This window comes from Callithrix jacchus, chromosome 8, assembly GCF_049354715.1.
Source record: "Callithrix jacchus isolate 240 chromosome 8, calJac240_pri, whole genome shotgun sequence".
Lineage (NCBI taxonomy): Eukaryota > Metazoa > Chordata > Mammalia > Primates > Cebidae > Callithrix > Callithrix jacchus.
Genome location: NC_133509.1, coordinates 130,209,412 through 130,229,560, shown reverse-complemented (window position 1 = coordinate 130,229,560; position 20,149 = coordinate 130,209,412). Strand labels below are relative to the sequence as shown.

The window sequence follows — 20,149 nt, the reverse complement described above, 5'->3', positions numbered from 1 at the left end:
GGACCGCCCTCTGAGAACCACCACTTTACACTTCAGGCTCAAACGCAGGCTCCACCATTCATTCGTGTGTGTGACCTGAACGTCATTTAGCCACAGTCAGCCAAACTCAACTGAGGGTCCACTGAGCTCCTGGTAGCAAAGTTCCTGTTGTAACGATGGCACGTAGTAGGTTCTCAAGTGCTGTGTGAATGAGGAACTGCTGGACTTCTGCAGACACCATCCTGCTTTTCTTTCTGAGAGCTAAGGAAGCAACACCTCCGAGGGGCAAATCCTCCCTTCGCTTTGGTGTGTGCGTGGTTTTTCGCGGGTGGGGCTGTGGTGTGTGCCTGTGTGGGTATGCACACACATGCACGTATGCACATCCCCGGGCCTGGCGGGTAGAAAGTAGGTGCTGTCTTCAGAGGCTGTCATCTTGCCAACTGAGAAACATCGCACATATTATTTTTGGTCCAAAGGGAAGGGGGAAAAGAAAACCTACCCCAAGGCTAATTATTTACGAGCAGTTGCTTGTCCACACTTTTTCCCTCCCTCCATGCTCCGAGTCATTGAAAGCCCCAGCTACGTCAGTGGCTTCAGCCTGTTTGTTTGTATAAACAGAATAATTAAGATTTATTAAATTCGCAGCTGCCTACGCACTTGCCAACTCACTGCCGCGGGAGTGTTTGCCTGCAGCATGTAGACACGTGAAATGTAATTGTTTTTTGAGTTGTAGTTGGGCTGTGAGTCTAAACTGCATTCCTTGCATCGGTCCAGGGAATAGCCCTACCTGAGACAGACTTTTAGTTGGAGATGGATTGGCCAAAGCATCTACGAGCCTGGATGACATAGGGCAGTGGTAGTCTGCAGGAGCAGAGAGCAGCCAGCTCCCATCCATTTCATATGTGGGCTCTTGGAATATAGACCCAGGTGTCGTGTGACCTGAGGGTAGCATTATACTTCTTTGACTACGGTTCATAGGTTTTAAGACTCATAATTTTGTGCATTTTCACATCTCTGGAATTCAGGTGTCTTATTACAATGTCGTTCTTCTAGTGAAGATTTAGGTTTACTGCCCGTCACCCCTGACCTGAGATTCTTTTAAATGAAAATGTCTGCTTGTGGGTTGTGTTCTGTTTGGTTTTCCTTTGGACCACGCTGATTGTGTAAACTGAGACTGCCAACCTTGGGGAGCCCCAGCCTGTGGTTCACACTCCTGGGGCACAGTTTTGCTTTCTCACCCTTCCCGGAGTGCCGAGAGGACCTGGAGTTTCCTCGCCTCCTCTTTCTGTGAGCTGGGTTTATTTCTCATTTCTCCTTACGTTGACGGCACAGCTCCCTCGGTGCCCCATGTTGATATGGGCTTTCCAATCAGATGCGCCACCTCCGTTGCTGTTCTTTTCTCTCTTAGCCATTTGTAAAATAATGATGCACTTTATAATCAGCATCTGAGATTGGATCAGTTGCTGTCATAGCAAATCTCCGTGAGTATCCATGTTAGATCATAACTGTCTCTCAAAATTATGATTTTGTTGTTGCAAAAATCCCTCTTGTGTGCCAGGCACAGTGCTGGGCCCTTGTGTGCTTGGGTCTTTAACACAACTGCCTTCTCATTTTTTAGTGGGAGGAGATGGTTTCTGGGTCCCTTGGCTCCTCTATCACACATGCTATGGGGCCAGATGGGAGTCGGGAGAGGCAACATAGCTTGAGTTGTTACCCTGTGACTTAGTGTGGAACTCTAGGGGCAGGTCAGATCTGCTTCTTCCCTGGTCACAACCAAAAGCCTGGGCTTTGCTAGGGCCATGCAGTCTCTGACCTCTAAAAGGGGGAGCCAGGGACAGGCTTCAAACCATGCTCTGTGTCATCCCAGGTCCTTGCCACTCCATCTATCTACAGAGCCCAGAAGCAGCCAGTCTTTGACGATTTGTGAACAAGTTGGTGCTAAAACTTTGGTCATGAAGTATTTGAAACTAGTCTTTGGCCAGGTACCGTGGCTCACGCCTATAATCCCAGCACCTTGGGAGGCCAAGGCGGGTGGATCACGAGGTCAAGAGATCGAGACCATCATGGTCAACAAGGTGAAACCCTGTCTCTACTAAAAATACAAAAAAATTAGCTGGGCATGGTGGCATGCGCCTGTAATCCCAGCTACTCGGGAGGCTGAGGCAGGAAAATTGCTTGAACCCAGAAGGTGGAGGTTGCAGTGAGCCGAGATCGTGCCATTGCACTCCAGTCTGGGTAACAACAGCGAAACTGTCTCAAAAAAAAAAAAAAGAAACTAGTCTTTGACTACCGAGATCCAGAGAAGCATTCTCTACACTTGTCACTCACCTTCCACACCCCTACTTCTTTGAAATTCACCCCAGTGAGGTACCCAGGAGCCTCCTCTTCACTAAGACCAGTGAACTGCTGTCCTCATCACACTTGGTCCTAGGGCACTGGGACTGATGACCACGGCCTCCTCTTCCAGCTGCCTCTATCCTGATACCTCTCTGTTTTATCATTCACCAGTCATCTAAATTAGTGTTGATAACACTCGGTGTTGACGAAATATTATTATTTAATCCACAGTTCATATTTTAAAATTTTAAGCTGGCTCAATGGTCTCTCTTGAATTTATAGACTTTTTTGAGCAGCTTTATAGAAAAAATGAAGCAGAATGTACAAAGTATTCCCTTAGACCTCCTCTCATCCCATCCCCCTCCATCTTCCCCATTAATTAACATCTTGTATTAGTGCGGTCCTTTTTTTTTTTTTTTTTTTTTTTGAGACGGAGTTTCGCTCTTGTTACCCAGGCTGGAGTGCAATGGCGCAATCTCGGCTCACCGCAACCTCCGCCTCCTCGGTTCAGGCAATTCTCCTGCCTCAGCCTCTGAGTAGCTGGGATTACAGGCACGTGCCATCATGCCCAGCTAATTTTTTTGTATTTTTAGTAGAGACGGGGTTTCACCATGTTGACCAGGATGGTCTCGATCTCTTCACCTCATGATCCACCCGCCTCGGCCTCCCTAGTGCAGTCCTTTTTTGATGAACCAGTATTGATACATCATTATTAACTCAGTCACAGCTTGTCTGGGCGCTCACTCTTGGTGTTATACAATCTATGGGTGTGGACAAATGTCTAACGATCAGTATCCGCCACTAAAGTACCATGCAGAAGAGTTTCACTGCCCTGAAAATCCCCTGTGCTCCACCTGTTCATCCCTGCCCATCTCTCCCCAGGCTCTGGCAACCACACACCTTCTGCTGATCTCCATGGTTTGCCTTTCCTAGGAGGTCCTATGGCTGGACTCACATACTATGCAGCCTTTCAGGCTGACTTACTTTACCCGTCAACATGCATTTAAGATTCCTCAGTGTCTTTGTGGCTTGATAGCTCACTTCTTTTTTATTTTGAGGTGGAGTCTCACTCTGTCACCTGGACTGGAGTGCAGTGGTGCCATCTTGGCTCACTACAAGTTCCACCTCCTGGGTTCAAGCGATTCTCCTGCTTCAGCCTCCTGAGTAGCTGAGATTACAGGCACACGCCACCACACCTGGCTAATTTTTGTATTTTTAGTAAAGATGAGTTTTCACTGTGTTAGCCAGGATGGTCTTGATCTCCTGACCTCAAGCAATCCACCTGCCTCAGTCTCCCAAAGTGTTTGGATTACAGGCATGGGCTACCATGCCCGGCCTCTTTTTTTTTTTTTTTTTTTTTGAGACATAGCCTCGTTCTGTCACCCAGGTTGGAGTGCAATGGTGCAATCTCTGCTCACTGCAATCTCCACCTCCTGGGTTCAAGTGATTCTCCTGCCTCAGCCTCCTGAGTAGCTGGGATTACAGGTGCCTACCACCACACCAGGCTAATTTTTTTTTTTTGTATTTTTAGAACATGGAGTTTCACCATGTTGGCTAGACTGGTCTCAAACTCCTGACCTCAAGCAACCCACCTGCCTCGGCCTCCCAAAGTGCTGGGATTACAGAAGTGAGCCACGACACCCTGCCAATAACTCATTTCTTTTGATCCGTGAATTATATCACATTGTCTGGACATACAATATATAGTCTTTCTAGTAGATTTTTCCCTCAGTCCAGGATCCAATCCAAGATCACACATTGTATCCATTGTCATGGCTCTGTTTTCTGGGCCTCCATTTTCCTTAATTCTTCTTGATCTTGACCTTTTTGAATACCAGTCAGTTTGTGGAATATCCCTCTGTTTGGGTTTCCCTGCTGTCTCCTTGTGATTGGATTTGTGGTGGGTTCCTGGCAGGAATGTCACAGAGTGGTGCTGTGGTTCACTTGTGCCTCCTATCAGGAGACACATGGCGTCATGTCGCACAGGGGCTCTGCTCACTCTGGTCATCAGTTGAGTAGCCACCCTTAGGGAGGCTTCTCCCCGTGAAGTTGCTACCCTTTATTTTGTCGTGGATAAGTGACCTGTAGGCGCTGGGTAGAGGCACCAGAAATACAAGGCCTGTTTCTTCATGGTGGCATCCTCAGCCCATGTCACCAGTGGTAGAAGATTAGGTCTCATGGACTGTGATGAACTCTGGGCTGCGATCCTCAGAAATCCGGAGTCTCAGGTTCATCCTGTAAGACGTTGGAGGACTCTTGTCAGAGCCTCTGTTGAGTATTTAACTCCTCTACACATCTCCTCCCTCCCCACCCCCATGGACTCACTGACTCCTCTTTCTGTACCCTCAGGGATGGTGTAGTGGTCCATTTTCATGCTGCTGATAAAGACATTCCCCAGACTGGATGCTTTATAAAGAAGAAGAGGTTTAAGGAACTCACAGTTCCACATGCCTGGGGAGGCCTCACAATTATGTCAGAAGAAGAAAGGCATATCTTACATGGCAGCAGACAAGAAAGAATGGGAGCCAAGGGAAAGGGAAAACCCCTCATGAAATCATCAGTTCTTGTGAGATATATTCACTACCACGAGAACAGTATGGGGGAAACCGCCCCCATGATTCAATCATCTCCCACTGGGTCCCTCCCACAATGCATGGGGATTATGGGAACCATAATTCAAGATGAGATTTGGGTGGGGTCATAGCCAAACTGTATCAGATGGGGAGCTTATAACTTCCTGAGGAAGCCCCTTCTCTCTTTGGAAGAGCCGAGATTGTCAGTTTTCTTGTTGGCTTCTTAGAAGGGTGTGTGTGTGTGTGTGTGTGTGTGTGTGTGTGTGTGTGTCTGCATGTCTGTGTTTTCTAAGCATTTAAGAAGCATACGGAAAGGTGTCTTATTTTTAAGAGCCTTCTAAGTGAGGATGTGAGCTCTTAAGTACGCAGGCACTGGGCAGGCAGCAGGAGTCTTTTGAAGAGGACCACCTCTTGTCAACACTTGCACATGCAAACACTTTTTGGACCTTCAAAAATGTTTTCCCCAGAGATCATGGCCAAGGCACAACCCCTGGCTTGAATAAGCAAAGTGTTAGCTCTGAGAATGGAAGGTCTAACAAAAAGGACACTTGCAGGCAGACCCTCTGTTTGGGAAATCGTTAATTATAGGTTGATAATTGCAGTGGAGACCCAGGCTAGGTGGGCCAACAGGTCACTGTCTTGTCCCTTTTCCCTCTCCCTGGGTGGGTCACAGGGGTCAGAGATTTGGCTCTACCTAGCCCAGCAGCTATGGGAAGAGCCACCTCCTCTGTGAACTCACACTCATTCAGCTGTTTAAACAATGTGTCACCCCCCCACCCTCCACTCTTCAAGTCACTGCTGAGGTACATGCAGTCAGTACTTATTCATTGTCATAAGCAGACTATTTTACAAAATCAGCATCTAAGGACTTTGGTGAGTGAACACATTTGAGGCTAGAGGCACATGGTTAAGTGTTATCATCTGGAAAAGATACTTGGAGCCGGGAAATATATGAGTTGACTCAGAGAGGAGAGGTAGAGAGACAGAACTGCCCAGGTCAGAACCTCCCAGGAACACCTTCATTTAGCAGTGATTCTGCATCACTGTTATTACCCTCACCATCACTACCACCATTACCACCACCACCCTCTCCACCTCACCATCACCACTACCATCACCACCACCCTCACCATCACCACCATCTCCACATCACCATCACCACCACCGTCACCATCACCACCATCTCCACCTCACCATCACCACCATCTCCACCTCACCATCACCACCACCCTCACCATCACCACCATCTCCACCTCACCATCACCACCACCCTCACCATCACCACCATCTCCACCTCACCATCACCACCACTGTCACCATCACCACCATCTCCACCTCACCATCACCACCACCATCACCACCACCACCACCACCCTCACCATCACCACCATCTCCACCTCACCATCACCACTACCATCACCACCATTCTCACCGTCTCCACCATCTCCACCTCACCATCACCACCACCCTCACCGTCTCCACCATCTCCACCTCACCATCACCACCACCCTCACCATCACCACCATCTTCACCTCACCATCACCACCACCCTCACCGTCTCCACCATCTCCACCTCACCATCACCACTACCATCACCATCACCACCACCCTCACCGTCTCCACCATCTCCACCTCACCATCACCACCACCCTCACCGTCTCCACCATCTCCACCTCACCATCACCACCACCCTCACCATCACCACCATCTCCACCTCACCATCACCACCACCCTCACCGTCTCCACCATCTCCACCATCACCATCACCACCACCCTCACCGTCTCCACCATCTCCACCTCACCATCACCACCACCCTCACCATCACCACCATCTCCACCTCACCACCACCACCACCCTCACCGTCTCCACCATCTCCACCTCACCATCACCACCACCCTCACCGTCTCCACCATCTCCACCTCACCATCACCACTACCATCACCATCACCACCACCCTCACCGTCTCCACCATCTCCACCTCACCATCACCACCACCCTCACCATCACCACCATCTCCACCTCACCATCACCACCACCCTCACCGTCTCCACCATCTCCACCTCACCATCACCACCACCCTCACCATCACCACCATCTCCACCTCACCATCACCACCACCCTCACCGTCTCCACCATCTCCACCTCACCATCACCACTACCATCACCATCACCACCACCCTCACCGTCTCCACCATCTCCACCTCACCATCACCACCACCCTCACCGTCTCCACCATCTCCACCTCACCATCACCACCACCCTCACCATCACCACCATCTCCACCTCACCATCACCACCACCCTCACCGTCTCCACCATCTCCACCATCACCATCACCACCACCCTCACCGTCTCCACCATCTCCACCTCACCATCACCACTACCATCACCATCACCACCACCCTCACCGTCTCCACCATCTCCACCTCACTATCACCACCACCCTCACCGGCTCCACCATCTCCACCTCACCATCACCACCACCGTCACCACCACCACCACCACCCTCACCATAACCACCATCTCCCATTTCACAGATGAGAACACAGAGACATGTGCTGTCATATGGTCAGTTCATTGCTGCCACCGCTCCAGGCATCTTCCTCACCCCCTGAACCTACCCCCACCACCAGAGCCCCCAGGCCCACTCACCTGTGCTGTGTTGGTTCTGCAGACTCGGCGGTGGCGAGGACTGGGCTCCCTCTTCCGGAGGGTGTGCTGTGTGGCGCTCCCGCTGCAGCTGCTTCTGCTGCTGTTCCTCCTCCTGCTGTTCCTGCTCCCCGTCAGGGAAGAGGACCGCAGCTGCACCCTGGCCAACAACTTCGCCCGCTCCTTCACGCTCATGCTGCGCTACAATGGCCCACCACCCACCTAACCCACTGGGGCGCACAGGTGACTTTCTTCTCCAACCTCCATCTGTCCCAGGGCTGAGGATGCCCACCTGGGAAACTGGAAACAGGGGCAGGCCAAAGACTGCAGAGCTATATTCGTATAAATGCTGCGTCAGCGTTCCCAGAACAGACTTACTTTTTATACAGTGTCGTCTTAGTCTATTTATACTAAATGTGTACTACATGTGGCTAGGGAATAATGTATAGAATTTTTATATGATCTGTATGTAAATGCTCAGTAAGTATAACTTCATATATGAGGTCTATTTGTAGTTGAGAAAATTCCCAGCAATGTCTCCCTCCCGTGGGATTTTGTGGTATTGTTGACTTGGTCTGCAGGCAACTCTAGAAAGCAAGAACAATAACATGTCACTTTCATGGCAAACTCTTCTCCAAACCCAATGCCAGAACTTAGATATAATGAAAAGCCTCTGAGCTGCCATGCAGAAGAGCAGCACAGACCCTCATTTGGAGCCCAGTGACTTGTTTTATGCATAATGAGAGCGAGTATGCTTGTCTAGTTTTAACAACCACAAAGAGTAGCTGCCACGTGTCAGAAGTAGAAATGACAATGACCAGAGGCAGGTACAGTGATAGCAGTGACAAGTGACAGAGTGATATCAAGGAGAAAAAGAAGAGCCGCAGAGAGCAGACCCCCGAACTAAGAAAGCACAGCTGAGGGGAGGCATCGCATGCGGGAGCCCTAACCCCGGCTCTCAGCAGCCTCTGATCACCGAGCCCCCATGAATGGAGAGATCCTGCTCTGTGTGTTTCATTCAGGGAGAAAGGGATGAACACAGGTTTAATTTTAAGACTTCATGCAGAATGGTGAGATGCACTCCATAAGCAGCTCCCTCTGGCAGTGCCCAGGAAAGACACGTTTCCTCTGTCACTCTTGGACTGAGTTTTCATCGTCGAAAGCTCAAGCTGCAGGACAGAAGGGAAGCATCTTCTACGCCAGGGGCCGGGGATCCAGGGGCCAGGACAGAGGTGAGAGAATCTGCTTTGGAGTTTGGCCTGCCTGATGGGCTCCACTTCCCCTTCCCAGAAGGGACTCTGGAGACAGCAGGTCCACAGGGCCAAGAAAGTCTCACGCACATCCCCACATGGGACTGGAGCCCAGGCCACCCAAAGCCAGGCCCTCTCCAGCCAGGTGTAGGTGAGCCAGGCTCCATGCACCACCTGGGCTGGGGCCGCGGTGACTCCGTGTGTGTTCCCAAGGCCAGAAACTCACCCCTTCCTTGCCAGGGAACTCTGGATAGTTCCTAACTGCTTTATAACTGGACCATGTTCTTCCTAAATCAACACTACATTTTCCCTTTAAAAAAGGGAAAATATTTACACATGGATTTTGTCTATTCAACTGCAAATAGGAGCTTCAGAGGGCATTTCCTTGGGCCTTATATCTGGCTATGGAATCATAAGGTATTATAGACCCAGAAAGGCCCTTTAAGTGGAGGGGTAACTGAGGCCCTAAGAGGGCCTGATGCCCAACACCACTGCTCTCTTGCACACACTGACCCCTTGTATTCCTCCGTGAGCTCTGCCCTCGTGGACCCTGGCACTGGGCAACGAGGACATTCACGGGGCAGGAAACCCGTGCTGCCAAGGAGAGCCCTTGGGGCTGACTCAGAAAGCATGCTTTTTTTTTTTTAACTCATCTGTATTTGTTACAACCTTAAGCAGAATATGACATTACATTTCCATCCACAGGCCTGGATCTGAGTTATCACTATTGTTATTATTATTTATTATTTTGAGACGGAGTTTCACTTTTTCCCAGGCTGGAGTGCAGTGGTGCGATCTCGGCTCACTGCCACCTCTGCCTCCCAGATTCAAGTGATTCTCCTGCCTCAGCCTCCTGAGTAGCTGGGATTACAGGCACCTGCCACCACACCCAGCTAACTTCTGTGTTTTAAATAGAGATGGGGTTTTGCCATGTTGGCCAGGTTGGTCTCGAACTCCTGACCTCAAGTATTCCACCCGCCTTGGTCTCCCAAAGTGCTGGGATTACAGGTATGAGCCACCATGCCCAGCCAATTTTTTTTTTTTTTTGAACAGCTTTATGATAAGCTGTAGGCTTATAATTTTGCCCTCTAAACAATTCTTTGGAAAACAAGCCCCATGGACTCTCCATCCTTCCATCAAGTTCCTTCCATCAGATTGCTTCAGTTTAACCTGTTTCTAGAGGGCTAGTACATGCAGAATTGGCAACTACAGGGGGTAGAAAGGTCAAAAAGTAGATCCTACAACCCTGTGGCTTGGTTTCCAAATATCTCTGGCAAACTGGGAAGAAGAGAAAGCACACTTTTCTCTAGGTATTTGGTAACCAAGCCATAGGGCCGTTCTCTGCTGGCGACCCCCTTACCAGAAAACCAGGGATTGAGTGAGCCAGGGCCTCAGGCCCAGGCAGCCAAGCCCAGATGTCCGGAACCAGAAGTCAGAGCCATGGAGTGGGGGCTTGGCAGCTTCCCACTCTCCTAGTTCACAGGTGAGAAAGCTGAGTCTAAGAGAGGGGAAGACACACTTATCATGGCCACACAGTGAGAGGCAGCAGGGCCAGAAGGCAGCAGGGGCACTGGCCACCATGGCCCTCAGGCAGTGCCCTGCTCATTGTGGTGTGAGCCCCCTGTGTCGGCAACTTCAGAAAGAAAACAGCCACTGGGCATGTGTGCAGCTTGTCACATACACCACACGTTGGGGGAGAAGAAGCTGGAACCTGCGGGCGGGGGTGGGAATATCTACCTATGTTTTTAAATTTTTGATAATGATGCCATCAAGTCTGCTTGTTTGCATAATTGTTTTTTTTAAAAAGAGAATTGATATTTTCAGTACTTTCATATAAATATACTTGTAATATGACATAACAGCCGGTCACTGGTGCTTTCAAGTACAAGTACACTCTCCTTTGCTTAAAGGAAGCCCAGGCAATTATTCTTACGGCGTTAGTTTCTGGTCTCTTTAACAATAGCCACGCAGAGCTTTAAGGAGCTGCCTGAGAAAGGTGTCCCGTGGTACTTGTGTGTGTGTGTGTGTGTGTGTGCATGTATGCGTGTGTGTGCTTGCTCATCTGTCTCCAAAATGAGAGCTGTCTTAGAGTTTATAAAAATTGGTACTCTTGTGGTCCAATGCAGGGGTGTGTGTGTGAGAGAGAGAGAGAGAGAAAGGGAGAGAAGGGAGGGGAGGAGGGAGAGAACCTCCAGTGGGCTGGCTGATGAATCAGTTATCTCTGCCTATCTCTCCCTTCTGCCCCTTTCTTCTTAGTCTGTTCTCTGCATGTGGAAAGCCACACACAGGACCCAGAGGGGGGTTAAAAAGAAAAGCTGGAACAGGATGGGACGGGCAGGTACCGACAGCAGATGAAGCCAGGAGACCCCGGGAGGTCCCCGTGGTGGTGGGACAGAAGGAATGCTGACAAGGGAGACACAGAACACACTCTGTCTGGTGCTCGTGGGTGCATGACCCCCTTGGGCATCACTTTACAGCCTTGCTTTATGTAATTCCCACACTGACACCTGCCCCCAGGGTTTGATATTGTTTTACCCCCATGGTTGAGATGGAACACGGAGGCTTAAAGATATAAAGACCTGGCTGGGCACGGTGGCTCAAGCCTGTAATCCCAGCACTTTGGGAGGCCGAGACGGGTGGATCACGAGGTCGAGCGATCGAGACCATCCTGGTCAACATGGTGAAACCCCATCTCTACTAAAAATACAAAAAATTAGCTGGGCATGGTGGCACGTGCCTGTAATCCCAGCTACTCAGGAGGCTGAGGCAGGAGAATTGCCTGAACCCAGGAGGCAGAGGTTGCGGTGAGCCGAGATCACGCCATTGCACTCCAGCCTGGGTAACAAGAGCGAAACTCCGTCTTAAAAAAAAAAAAAAAAAAAGATATAAAGACCTTGCTCATGCTGAAGTGGGTCCAAACCTAGGACATGAGGCAATGAGTACCCCAAAGCCCAGGCTGGAGGAGGGCTTCAGGCTGGTTCTACCAGGTCACAGTCTCTGTAGCCTCTGGAATGAAGTTCATGGGCAAGCAGGCAGAACTCTCTGCCCATCAGCTCGGCTGGGACATGGCCAGAGCGGAGCATCCATACGTCACCTTGAGGGCCTGGCCCTCAGCTCTGAGAAGAGTCACCACCGCTCATTCCCTTGGGCCATGTACCATCATCTTCACATTACCCACCTGGAAGGTGAGCCCCTCTAATGTCTCACGTTGAGGTCCTCGGTCATGAGTGACAGAACTCTACACCCCCAGTGCCCAGCATGGGATCAGCAGTTCGGCTATGGCTTGCTGAATTGCATTAAAAACCCAAAGGCAAATGTGTTTCCTGACACCAACTCCCTTCCACAGGAAATGGGTCGTGGATGACCTGACCCAATTTCATCTCTCAAGCCCCATTTGCCTTGGGCACTGGCTGGAGTTCCCTGAAGGGACCAGGGGTTCAAAGATGCTTATCTCCAGGCAGCTTCAGGGGAAGGAACTGGGGACCCTCTGCAGCCTGGGGGCCCAAGAGAATGACAGACAGAGGGCAGAAAAAGGCCTTAAGGTGGACAATTTGTGCTAACTGGGCGTTACTGCTGGCAAACGGACCGGTGGCATCAGCCTGCCCTGTCTTGCAGGGGATGGGGTGGCTGGGGTTGCCCCCAGTTCAGGAGTAAAGAGGGGATCTTATTTCTTCCATTAGACTGGAGCCAGGCCTGACCGGGAGGCTGGGAGGCTTTGCAGAAGCTGCAGGGACCTGCACTTTATGCTGATCTGGCTGAAGAGGGCAGACGGGGAAGTGGACCAGAGGGAGTCAAAGGCAAGAAGTGATGTCAGGCTGGATGCACTGAACTGTGTGCTTAAAAGTGGTTAAGATGCTGAATTTTATGTTATGTGTATTTCACCACAATTTGAGGGTGAGAGGAGAGACAGAGAGCAAGATCAAGAGAGAGAGAGAGGAGAGAAAAAGGGGGAAGGAGGGACGGACAGTGAGAGAGAAAAGGATAGGAATGGCAGGTTGGACCTTTATGGTTCCCAACTTGCCTCCGAGGACAAGCACTGGTGGCAAAGCTTTCACTGACCAAACCCAAGGTGAAGCAACATGAGGAGATGCCTGGCGTTTTTCTTCCCATACGATTTTTCACCCGAATGCTGGCTCTTCATTCTGGGATTATGTCCTTCCTACTTCAGGGGTGCTCAATGGTCTTAGGAGATGAGGGAGGGGTAGAGGTGGCTCTGTCTTATTTGATGGGTTCTATTGTGGTTTTGGAGCCTTCATTGGACAGAATAAAAGGTGTGCTGAAGGAACTGAGAGGCAGACACCCAGACAGAATAGCAAAGTGGGTCTATCCAGGGGGCCATCAGCCTACCCAGCTGAGCACCTCAGGGGCTGACAGCATTCCAGGCTAAAAGCCTCAAGCAGACTCTGACCCACTCATTTATTCTCTCTTAACAGGTGATCATTATTAATAAACAGGTGTTCTGTATCTATCAAGTAGGCAGCTGTTACCCACTTACCACTAATTGCAAACCAAAATGTATTCTTCACAAGGGAGCCACAGGGGCAGGGCAAACGTCATGTTTCTCAGGAGTAGAGACAGTTGCTGGCATCATCTCAGCTTACAGGTGTCAGAGCCAAGGCTTTTAACTCTTTTCTTTATATCACAGTTACCTCATGGCCCAGAATGTTTGCTGTACCTCCAATTTTTCATCTGGGTTCCAGGAGGAGGAAGAGGAGTGAGTTAGATGAATCAGCCCTCCTTGTTAGGAGCTTTCCCAGAAGCTCCACCAGCCACTTCTGTTCTCATCTTGTTGGCCAGGACTGTGTCACAGGCCTTCCCCACATCTGCAAGGAGTCTGGGAATGTGCACCCCAATAAGATGGGGGCTCTTCTAGTAAGAATGAAGGGCAAGGTAGATTGGAGTGGCACTTAGCTGTCTCTGCTACAGTTGGAGGGAAAACCCAGAGTTCATCCTAATCCTCCTTGGCCATATGCTCCTTGTGTGGAACTTGAAGGCATCATCCTTGCAGTGTGAAACTGACCTGCCACCACTGCCTGCCACCTGCCTCTCAGGGGTCCCCGAGTCCTTCAGTCTACCCAAAGGTATTGCAGACATTCTTTCTTCAAGACTTGGGGACCAACAAATAGATCAAGTGCCCTGCTGGCCAGAGTTTGTGTGCAGGAGCAGCCCCTCCCATCTTCGTCCTGGCCGTAAGCACCAGGGCTAAGCTTTTGAACCCTCTCCTTGTTTGGATTCAGCCCAGGCAATGCCTATTTGCTTTGATTTCTTGAGCATGTGGAGCTCCTGGGTGCAAATCTTGGAAAATGAGGATCTCTGAGGCTTTCCAGGCCAGCCCTTTGTTTTCTAGCAGACAATTGAGGCTTTGAAAGGGAAAGTGGGTGGGAGCACCCCACAGGTGGCCCTCATCACCCAATTGCCAGTGCCTGCAGGCTCCTTCAGCAGAGGCCCAGAGTCAAAGGACTTAAAACCAGCTGTCGTTTCTCCCTTAGTTTCTGTGTATGAGAGAAATGCCTTCTGTTTTTCAAAGTAAGAACACGGAGGAATTTGTTTCTAAAAGAACATTAAAACACAGGCTCTTGGTCTAAAAGCAAATTGTACAGCAGGATGTTCAGGGCCTTGAAGCACAGACAGCAGGACTCAGTATCTCCCAGCACCTGCTCTCCGTTGTCATGGTAACACCATCCCCAACCCAACCACCTTGTCCAGCCGGGAGACAGCCATCACAAGGAGGGACCTCTGTTTCCCCCAAGGATCCTGTGCTTCCTTTCTGAAACACTTGCTTCTGAGCTCAGCAACCAGGGACACCAGGCCAGCCCGTCCCCAGCACCTCTGTGGGGATGAGGGCCAGAGCCCTGCAGCCCCTCTTCCCTTTCTGATGAGAAAGCGGGGGAAGGAAACATACACCAAGGGCCTGCAATGTGGTCAAGACACTTTCAAAAAGGCTGTGCTGTGGAGTCATGGTCAGAAACCTGGTGCAGAAACCAGAGTGTGGAGAGGGTCCACAGCCTGCCTCAGAGCAGCCAGCTAGGTGGTGAGTGGTAAATTTGGGACTTGAACCCAGGCATGACTGGCTCCAGGCCTGATGCTCCACTCTAAGGAATGTTCCCTGGGCCTCAGTAGCCTCCTCTCCTCTCCTCTCCCCTCAACTCTCCTCCCCTTCTCTTCTCCCTCCCCTCCCCCTCCCCCTCATCTCCCCCTCCTCTCCTCTCCTCCCCTCCTATCCCCCATCCCCTCTCCCCTCCCCACTTCCCTCCCCTCCCCTCCTATCCTCCCTCCTTCCCTCCTATACCACATTCCTCCCCCCCTCCCCCTCCCCCTCATCTCCCCTCCCCGCTCCCCTCCCCTCTTCTCTGCAAGCTGCCGGCTGCAGCCACTCTGGCAACTGGTGAGCTGGCTGGAGGCGACATTCCAAGGCAGGGGCAGCAGGGTTTCCTCCTGTGCCCACTCCCGCTGGGAAGTCCTTTGACTCCCACCATTGATGGGAGCTGGCAACACCAGGATGAGGCCCCAGGAGATGGGAGCAGGTCCCCACTGCCTGTCTACCTTCGCCCTGGAAAAGCACAGACAGGCCAGCGCTTGCAGGGGCAGACAGAGGACAGAGTTGGCTTTGCGCGGTCACTGCCTGCTGAGCAGCTCCAGTTCCTCTCATGGGAGAAACAAGCAGGCAGTCGCTTGTGCATGTTCCAGAAGTTTTGTTGGGGAGGAGGAAGTGGACAGAGGAAGTTGTGTGTGTGTGTGTGAAGGGGTGGGTGGGTGGGGGGAGGCATGTGTATGTGAGCGTAGCATGTGTGAGTACGACACACACATCTCCATGCAGAAGCACACCTGGGCAGCCCTGGCTTCCAGTGCTGGGCTTCAGCACGACAGACCCCAGCCTGTGGTCTCTCTCAACCCAGGGAGACAGCAGCATCGGGCTCAGGACATTTTCCCCAGAGTCCAGAGTTTTATGCCTCTCCTGGGAGCAACTGGTGTCCTCTCCCTGGCATTCTCCACAAAGAAGGGTGGGTCGGTTGACCCCTTAGATCTCTGTCATCTGGGAACCTCCTTGGGCTGGTTTAGAAACAATGCCCTTTTTCTCAGGATAGCAGATAACCTGCTTTGAAAGAGGGCTTAATTCTATGGGTCCCACACTTTCTCATTTCTCTCTCTCTCTTTCTGTGTGTGTGTGTGTGTGTGAGGAAAAATGGCAAGTTTCCAATACCAGCTTTGGAGGAATGATTGTTTTCCCTCCATTTCAAGTCCAAAAGACCAGAGCTCTCATTCCAAAGCCTCCCACCCAGATAGACTTGTTAGTTTCGTTTGTCATCCCTCCCATGGTGGGGGCCATGTCTCCTGAACCCACCCTGGAGGCAGCAGGCGGAGGTGCAGTGGGTTTGGCCTGCCCATGACCTCCACCCGTGAGGTTGTGAACAAGGAAGTCTGAGGAGCTGAGAATGCTCCCAGATGAGGCTGATGTCGCATGAGATGGAGTGTTGCTATCGCCTGGAGTCCAACCTCTGCATAAATGACGTTCTCATACACCAGTTCTCAAATTCACTCTACCCTAAGCTAAGTCTATGGGAGCAAACTCACTTCATCCTTTGCACCTGGAGACCTGGATATACTAACCTGATACTGACCTGTTCATGTAGCTGGCATGGTGTGTTTCATGCAGTGTGGACCAGGCAGTAGCATGCGGGGTGTGTGTGTGGGTGTGCGCACGTGTGCACACTTGTGTGTGTATACATGTGTGTAGATGCTGCAAAAATGATTTTTGATGTCAAACTCGAATTCATTCCATTGTTTAAAATGTTCTATTATGTAAACAGTATGCAGAGGGACCATATCTACTCTTGTCATATTATTTGTGTTGCAAAACATGCATTTGCAATAAATTAAGCTTTCTGGGAAGGCAAGCAGTATTGGAGCCAAACGACTGTCTTGGAACATGTGCGTGTTATCTCAGTTCATATCAAGTCCAAAGCTGATGGAGCCTTCCCCGCCATCCAGGGAGGAACACCAGGACCCCAGAGTTTCTTCCTAGTGCTGTATTTCAGAGTTGCATTGACGTTTTCCTCCCCCTCCTTTTGTGCGAGTTGGAAGTAGCAGCGTTCTAAAAGATGGTTTGACGTTTTTGCTGTTGTTTTATGTATTCAAAAATGTATCTGCTTTATGTTTGGAAATAAAAATCTCTATTTTGGTCTATGAAATATTGTGTGGTTTGGAAATTCTTCTTCTGAAGTAAAGGAGTTTGTCCAAGAGGTTCTGAGAAGAAAGATGACGTGTGGCTCAGACTGACATTTTGAAATTGACTTTCAGTTGAAGCTCATTCATGCAGAGGCTGAACTCAAGGCGATAGCCACACTTGATCTCATGTGAACATCAGCCTCGTCTGGGATCATCTTCAAAGACATTCTCAGCATCTCTCCAGACCTCCTCATGCACAGTCTCAGGGTTGGGGTCATGGGCAGGCCAAGTGGATACTGAAAATTCCAAAATGCACTCTGGGTGCATTTTCTAAAGAAACAGCACCCCAAATAGATCCAGGCACTACCCTAGATAGAGGTAGGAGGAGGCCTTTCCAGCCATTTCACTCCTAACCCTAGGAATCAAAGCCCCACCAAGACAGTTTAACAAAGAATTTTTGGGTTTAGTGAGCTGCTTTCTTAACTCGCAGGGCACTGGAAGCTGTGAACAGGAGGACTCTGCCAGATGCAGAAGAAGCTGGAAACACCGGCCTCACTTTTGAGGGTAGGTCTAAGAAACCGGCAAGGAAACCCAGGGGCCACCACAAGCTAACAAACGACGGCCCTGATTTGCCAAAAAGAGGAAAACTGATGTCAGAATCGTATGCTTACGAAGGGACAAAAGTATACACTTCAGTTCAGAACACTGGCATTAGAAGGATTTAAAATAAAAGTTTTCCATGTTGTGTAGTTTATTCTCCCAAGTGAGAATTTTTTTAAAACCTGCCATTATTTTAATAACGTGTAATACATTTCCTGAGTTCTTTCCATCTCTGTGTAAATCCTTCTCACCGTTTGGGAGGGGGGAAGGACTTGAGTGAGCAGCGTTGTATCTGTAGCGCCTCACTTCTTACACGACAGGTAAAGGAAGAGATAAAGTTTTCATCTCCATATGACTCCAAGTGGAGTCCAGAGCCGTGCCTGAGAAAGACTTGGAACTGTTAGTGCAAAAGTAATTCCAGGCTGGAAGTGGTGGCTCATGCCTTTAATCCCAGCACTTTGGGAGGCTGAAGTGGGCAAATCATTTGAGGTCAAGAGTTTGAGACTAGCCTGGCCAACATGGTGAATCCTCACTTCTACTAAAAATGCAAAAAAAAAAATTTGCTGAGTATGATGATGCATACCTGTAGTCCCAGCTGCTTGGGAAGCTGAGGCAGGAGAATCGATTGAACCCAGAAGATGGAGATGGCCGTAAGCCAAGATTGCGCCCCTGCAGTCCCACCTGGGTGACAGTTAGACTCCATCTCAATAATAACAATAATTATGGCTTTTGCCATTAAAAGTAACAGATTTGGATCTGGTTCAGTGGCACATGCCCTAGAGTTAGATGCCATTCAAATGAGTCTCTGAGTTTTTGACTTGGTGAAGCAGTTCTGCAGAGAAAGGGCAAAGAATGAGAAAGTGTGTTCTATTGGGAAGGAGTGGCGGTCCTTGGTTTTTCCAGGCTGGTCTTGTTTAGGGCAGATAAAGCCAGGTTGCCAGCACTCCTATAGCAGACCCTGCAAACAGAAGAATCACTTTCCCCTGTCAGGTTGCAGCAAGACCACTGCTGGCTACAGGAATTTATAACTGAGGGGGTGACTTCACCCCGAATATCTGGATCCATTGGCACTACTAAAGAGTAGTGCCAAGTACCCTCACAGAAACGCTTGTGAATCTTGTGGCCTGAATAACGAGAACCCTTCTAAGCAGTTGTCCAAAAAATAAAGCAGCTTGTTTTTTTGAAGAAAGACAGAACTCTGTCCATTGGGATGCTCTGCCTTTCAGGTCTATATGGAATTGATCATGGCGTAGCCCTGTTTAGCTGATCTGAAGAAGCCTTAATCTGTGTAATATAAAGTTATACCACATGTCATTTACGTTAACTAAACGTGGTATACGTGTTTATTTCTACAGCAGAAGCGTCAAACCTGGGGTCAGGAACTTCAGGGTTAAAACACTGCTTCAGTAAGAAAGCTAGATTCATCCTTCCTTGTTTTAATTTAGCACCTTTTGTGGGAAGCCAACCCACTGTGAGAGTAACATTAAACACACACGTTTCTAAATGTTTACTGAGGTCTCTCATATTCCTGGCTGGGCAACTCCTTCATTTTTATGACCGTGTGATTTTTTTCACAACCAGGAGTCTCATGGAAATAATTATCTTACCTCCGTTTTCATCGACGGCTTCCAAGCCCAACCATGACATGCTTAATTGGAGAGATTGATCATCTTCTGGTGGAATCCCCTTGGTGAGAATGTCACTCAGCCGCTTGGCCTGGCCAGCCTCCTCTGTCGCTGCCTCTGCAGCCCTGGCTCCCACTACTCCTGCGATGACCTTTCTTTGTCCTGCTTCCCTTCATTATGCTGTAAGAGGAGAGACCCCGACTTGCTCAGGGCTTCCGGGCTGGAATTCTATGTTGCAATTGCACGCTGGCATGCATCCTGGTCCCTGCTCCCGGCTCCAGCTTGGTCTTCACTGTGGGCTGCTGCTGCCAGGTTCTAACAGGAGGGCTTCTCCACCAATGGACAGCGAGGGACATTGCTCTAAACTGTTCTGAGACACGGCCTGCCTCATGCTGTGTGCACTTCCTGTTTTTGAGCTCGTGCAAATCACTGAGGCCCTTCTCCTTTGGAATTAGGCGATGGGATACCAAAAAGTAAAAAGCCACAAACCACAATGCTAAATGAATGTGGAACCCCACACTGCATCCTGGAACAGTGCACAGGCGTTAGTGGAAAAGCCAATGACACACAGAGCAGGTTTGCTGTTTCATTAACACCTTGGTACCGGTGTTAATTTCTGGGTGTTGACAAATCCCCCATGGACATGTGAGACCTTACCGTTAGAGGAGACTGGGTGTGGTCGTCTGTTTTTGTGTTGCTATAAAGAAATACCTGGAGCTGGATAATTTATCAAGAGAAGAAGTTTAATCGGCTCACGGTTCTGCAGGTGGAAGAGGAAGCACGGTGCTGGTATCCACTTCTGGTGAGGTCCTAAGGAAGCTTCCAATCATGGCAGAAGGTGACAGGGAGCCAGCATGTCATATGGCCAGAGTAAGATTAAGAGCGAGCGGGGGAAAGTGCCACATTCTTTTTTTTTTTTTTTGAGACGGAGTTTCGCTCCTGTTACCCAGGCTGGAGTGCAATGGCGCGA

The 20,149-nt window shown here is 49.9% G+C and overlaps 1 protein-coding gene, 1 long non-coding RNA gene and 1 pseudogene across 12 annotated transcripts in view; 2 read left to right on the top strand and 1 right to left on the bottom strand.

Annotated features, from left to right (window-relative positions):
• Positions 1-10,647, top strand: part of SYNE3 (spectrin repeat containing nuclear envelope family member 3) — a 118,310-nt gene extending 107,663 nt beyond the window's left edge. For all 11 annotated transcript variants that reach the window (XM_078335707.1, XM_078335705.1, XM_078335704.1 and 8 more), the window contains one exon: positions 7,564-10,647. In XM_078335707.1, coding sequence (XP_078191833.1) covers positions 7,564-7,764 — 201 coding nt within the window. In that variant the 3' untranslated portion in view covers positions 7,765-10,647. The remainder of the gene's footprint in view (positions 1-7,563) is intronic.
• LOC144577467 (uncharacterized) lies at positions 2,799-19,473 on the bottom strand. The gene is made up of 3 exons (XR_013521517.1): positions 19,162-19,473; positions 7,542-8,125; positions 2,799-4,551 (listed from the first exon to the last, which is right to left on the bottom strand). It is a non-coding gene; the product is annotated as an uncharacterized LOC144577467 (long non-coding RNA).
• On the top strand, positions 11,800-16,977 carry LOC118145169 (uncharacterized; annotated as a pseudogene).
• Positions 19,474-20,149: the final 676 nt, after the last annotated feature.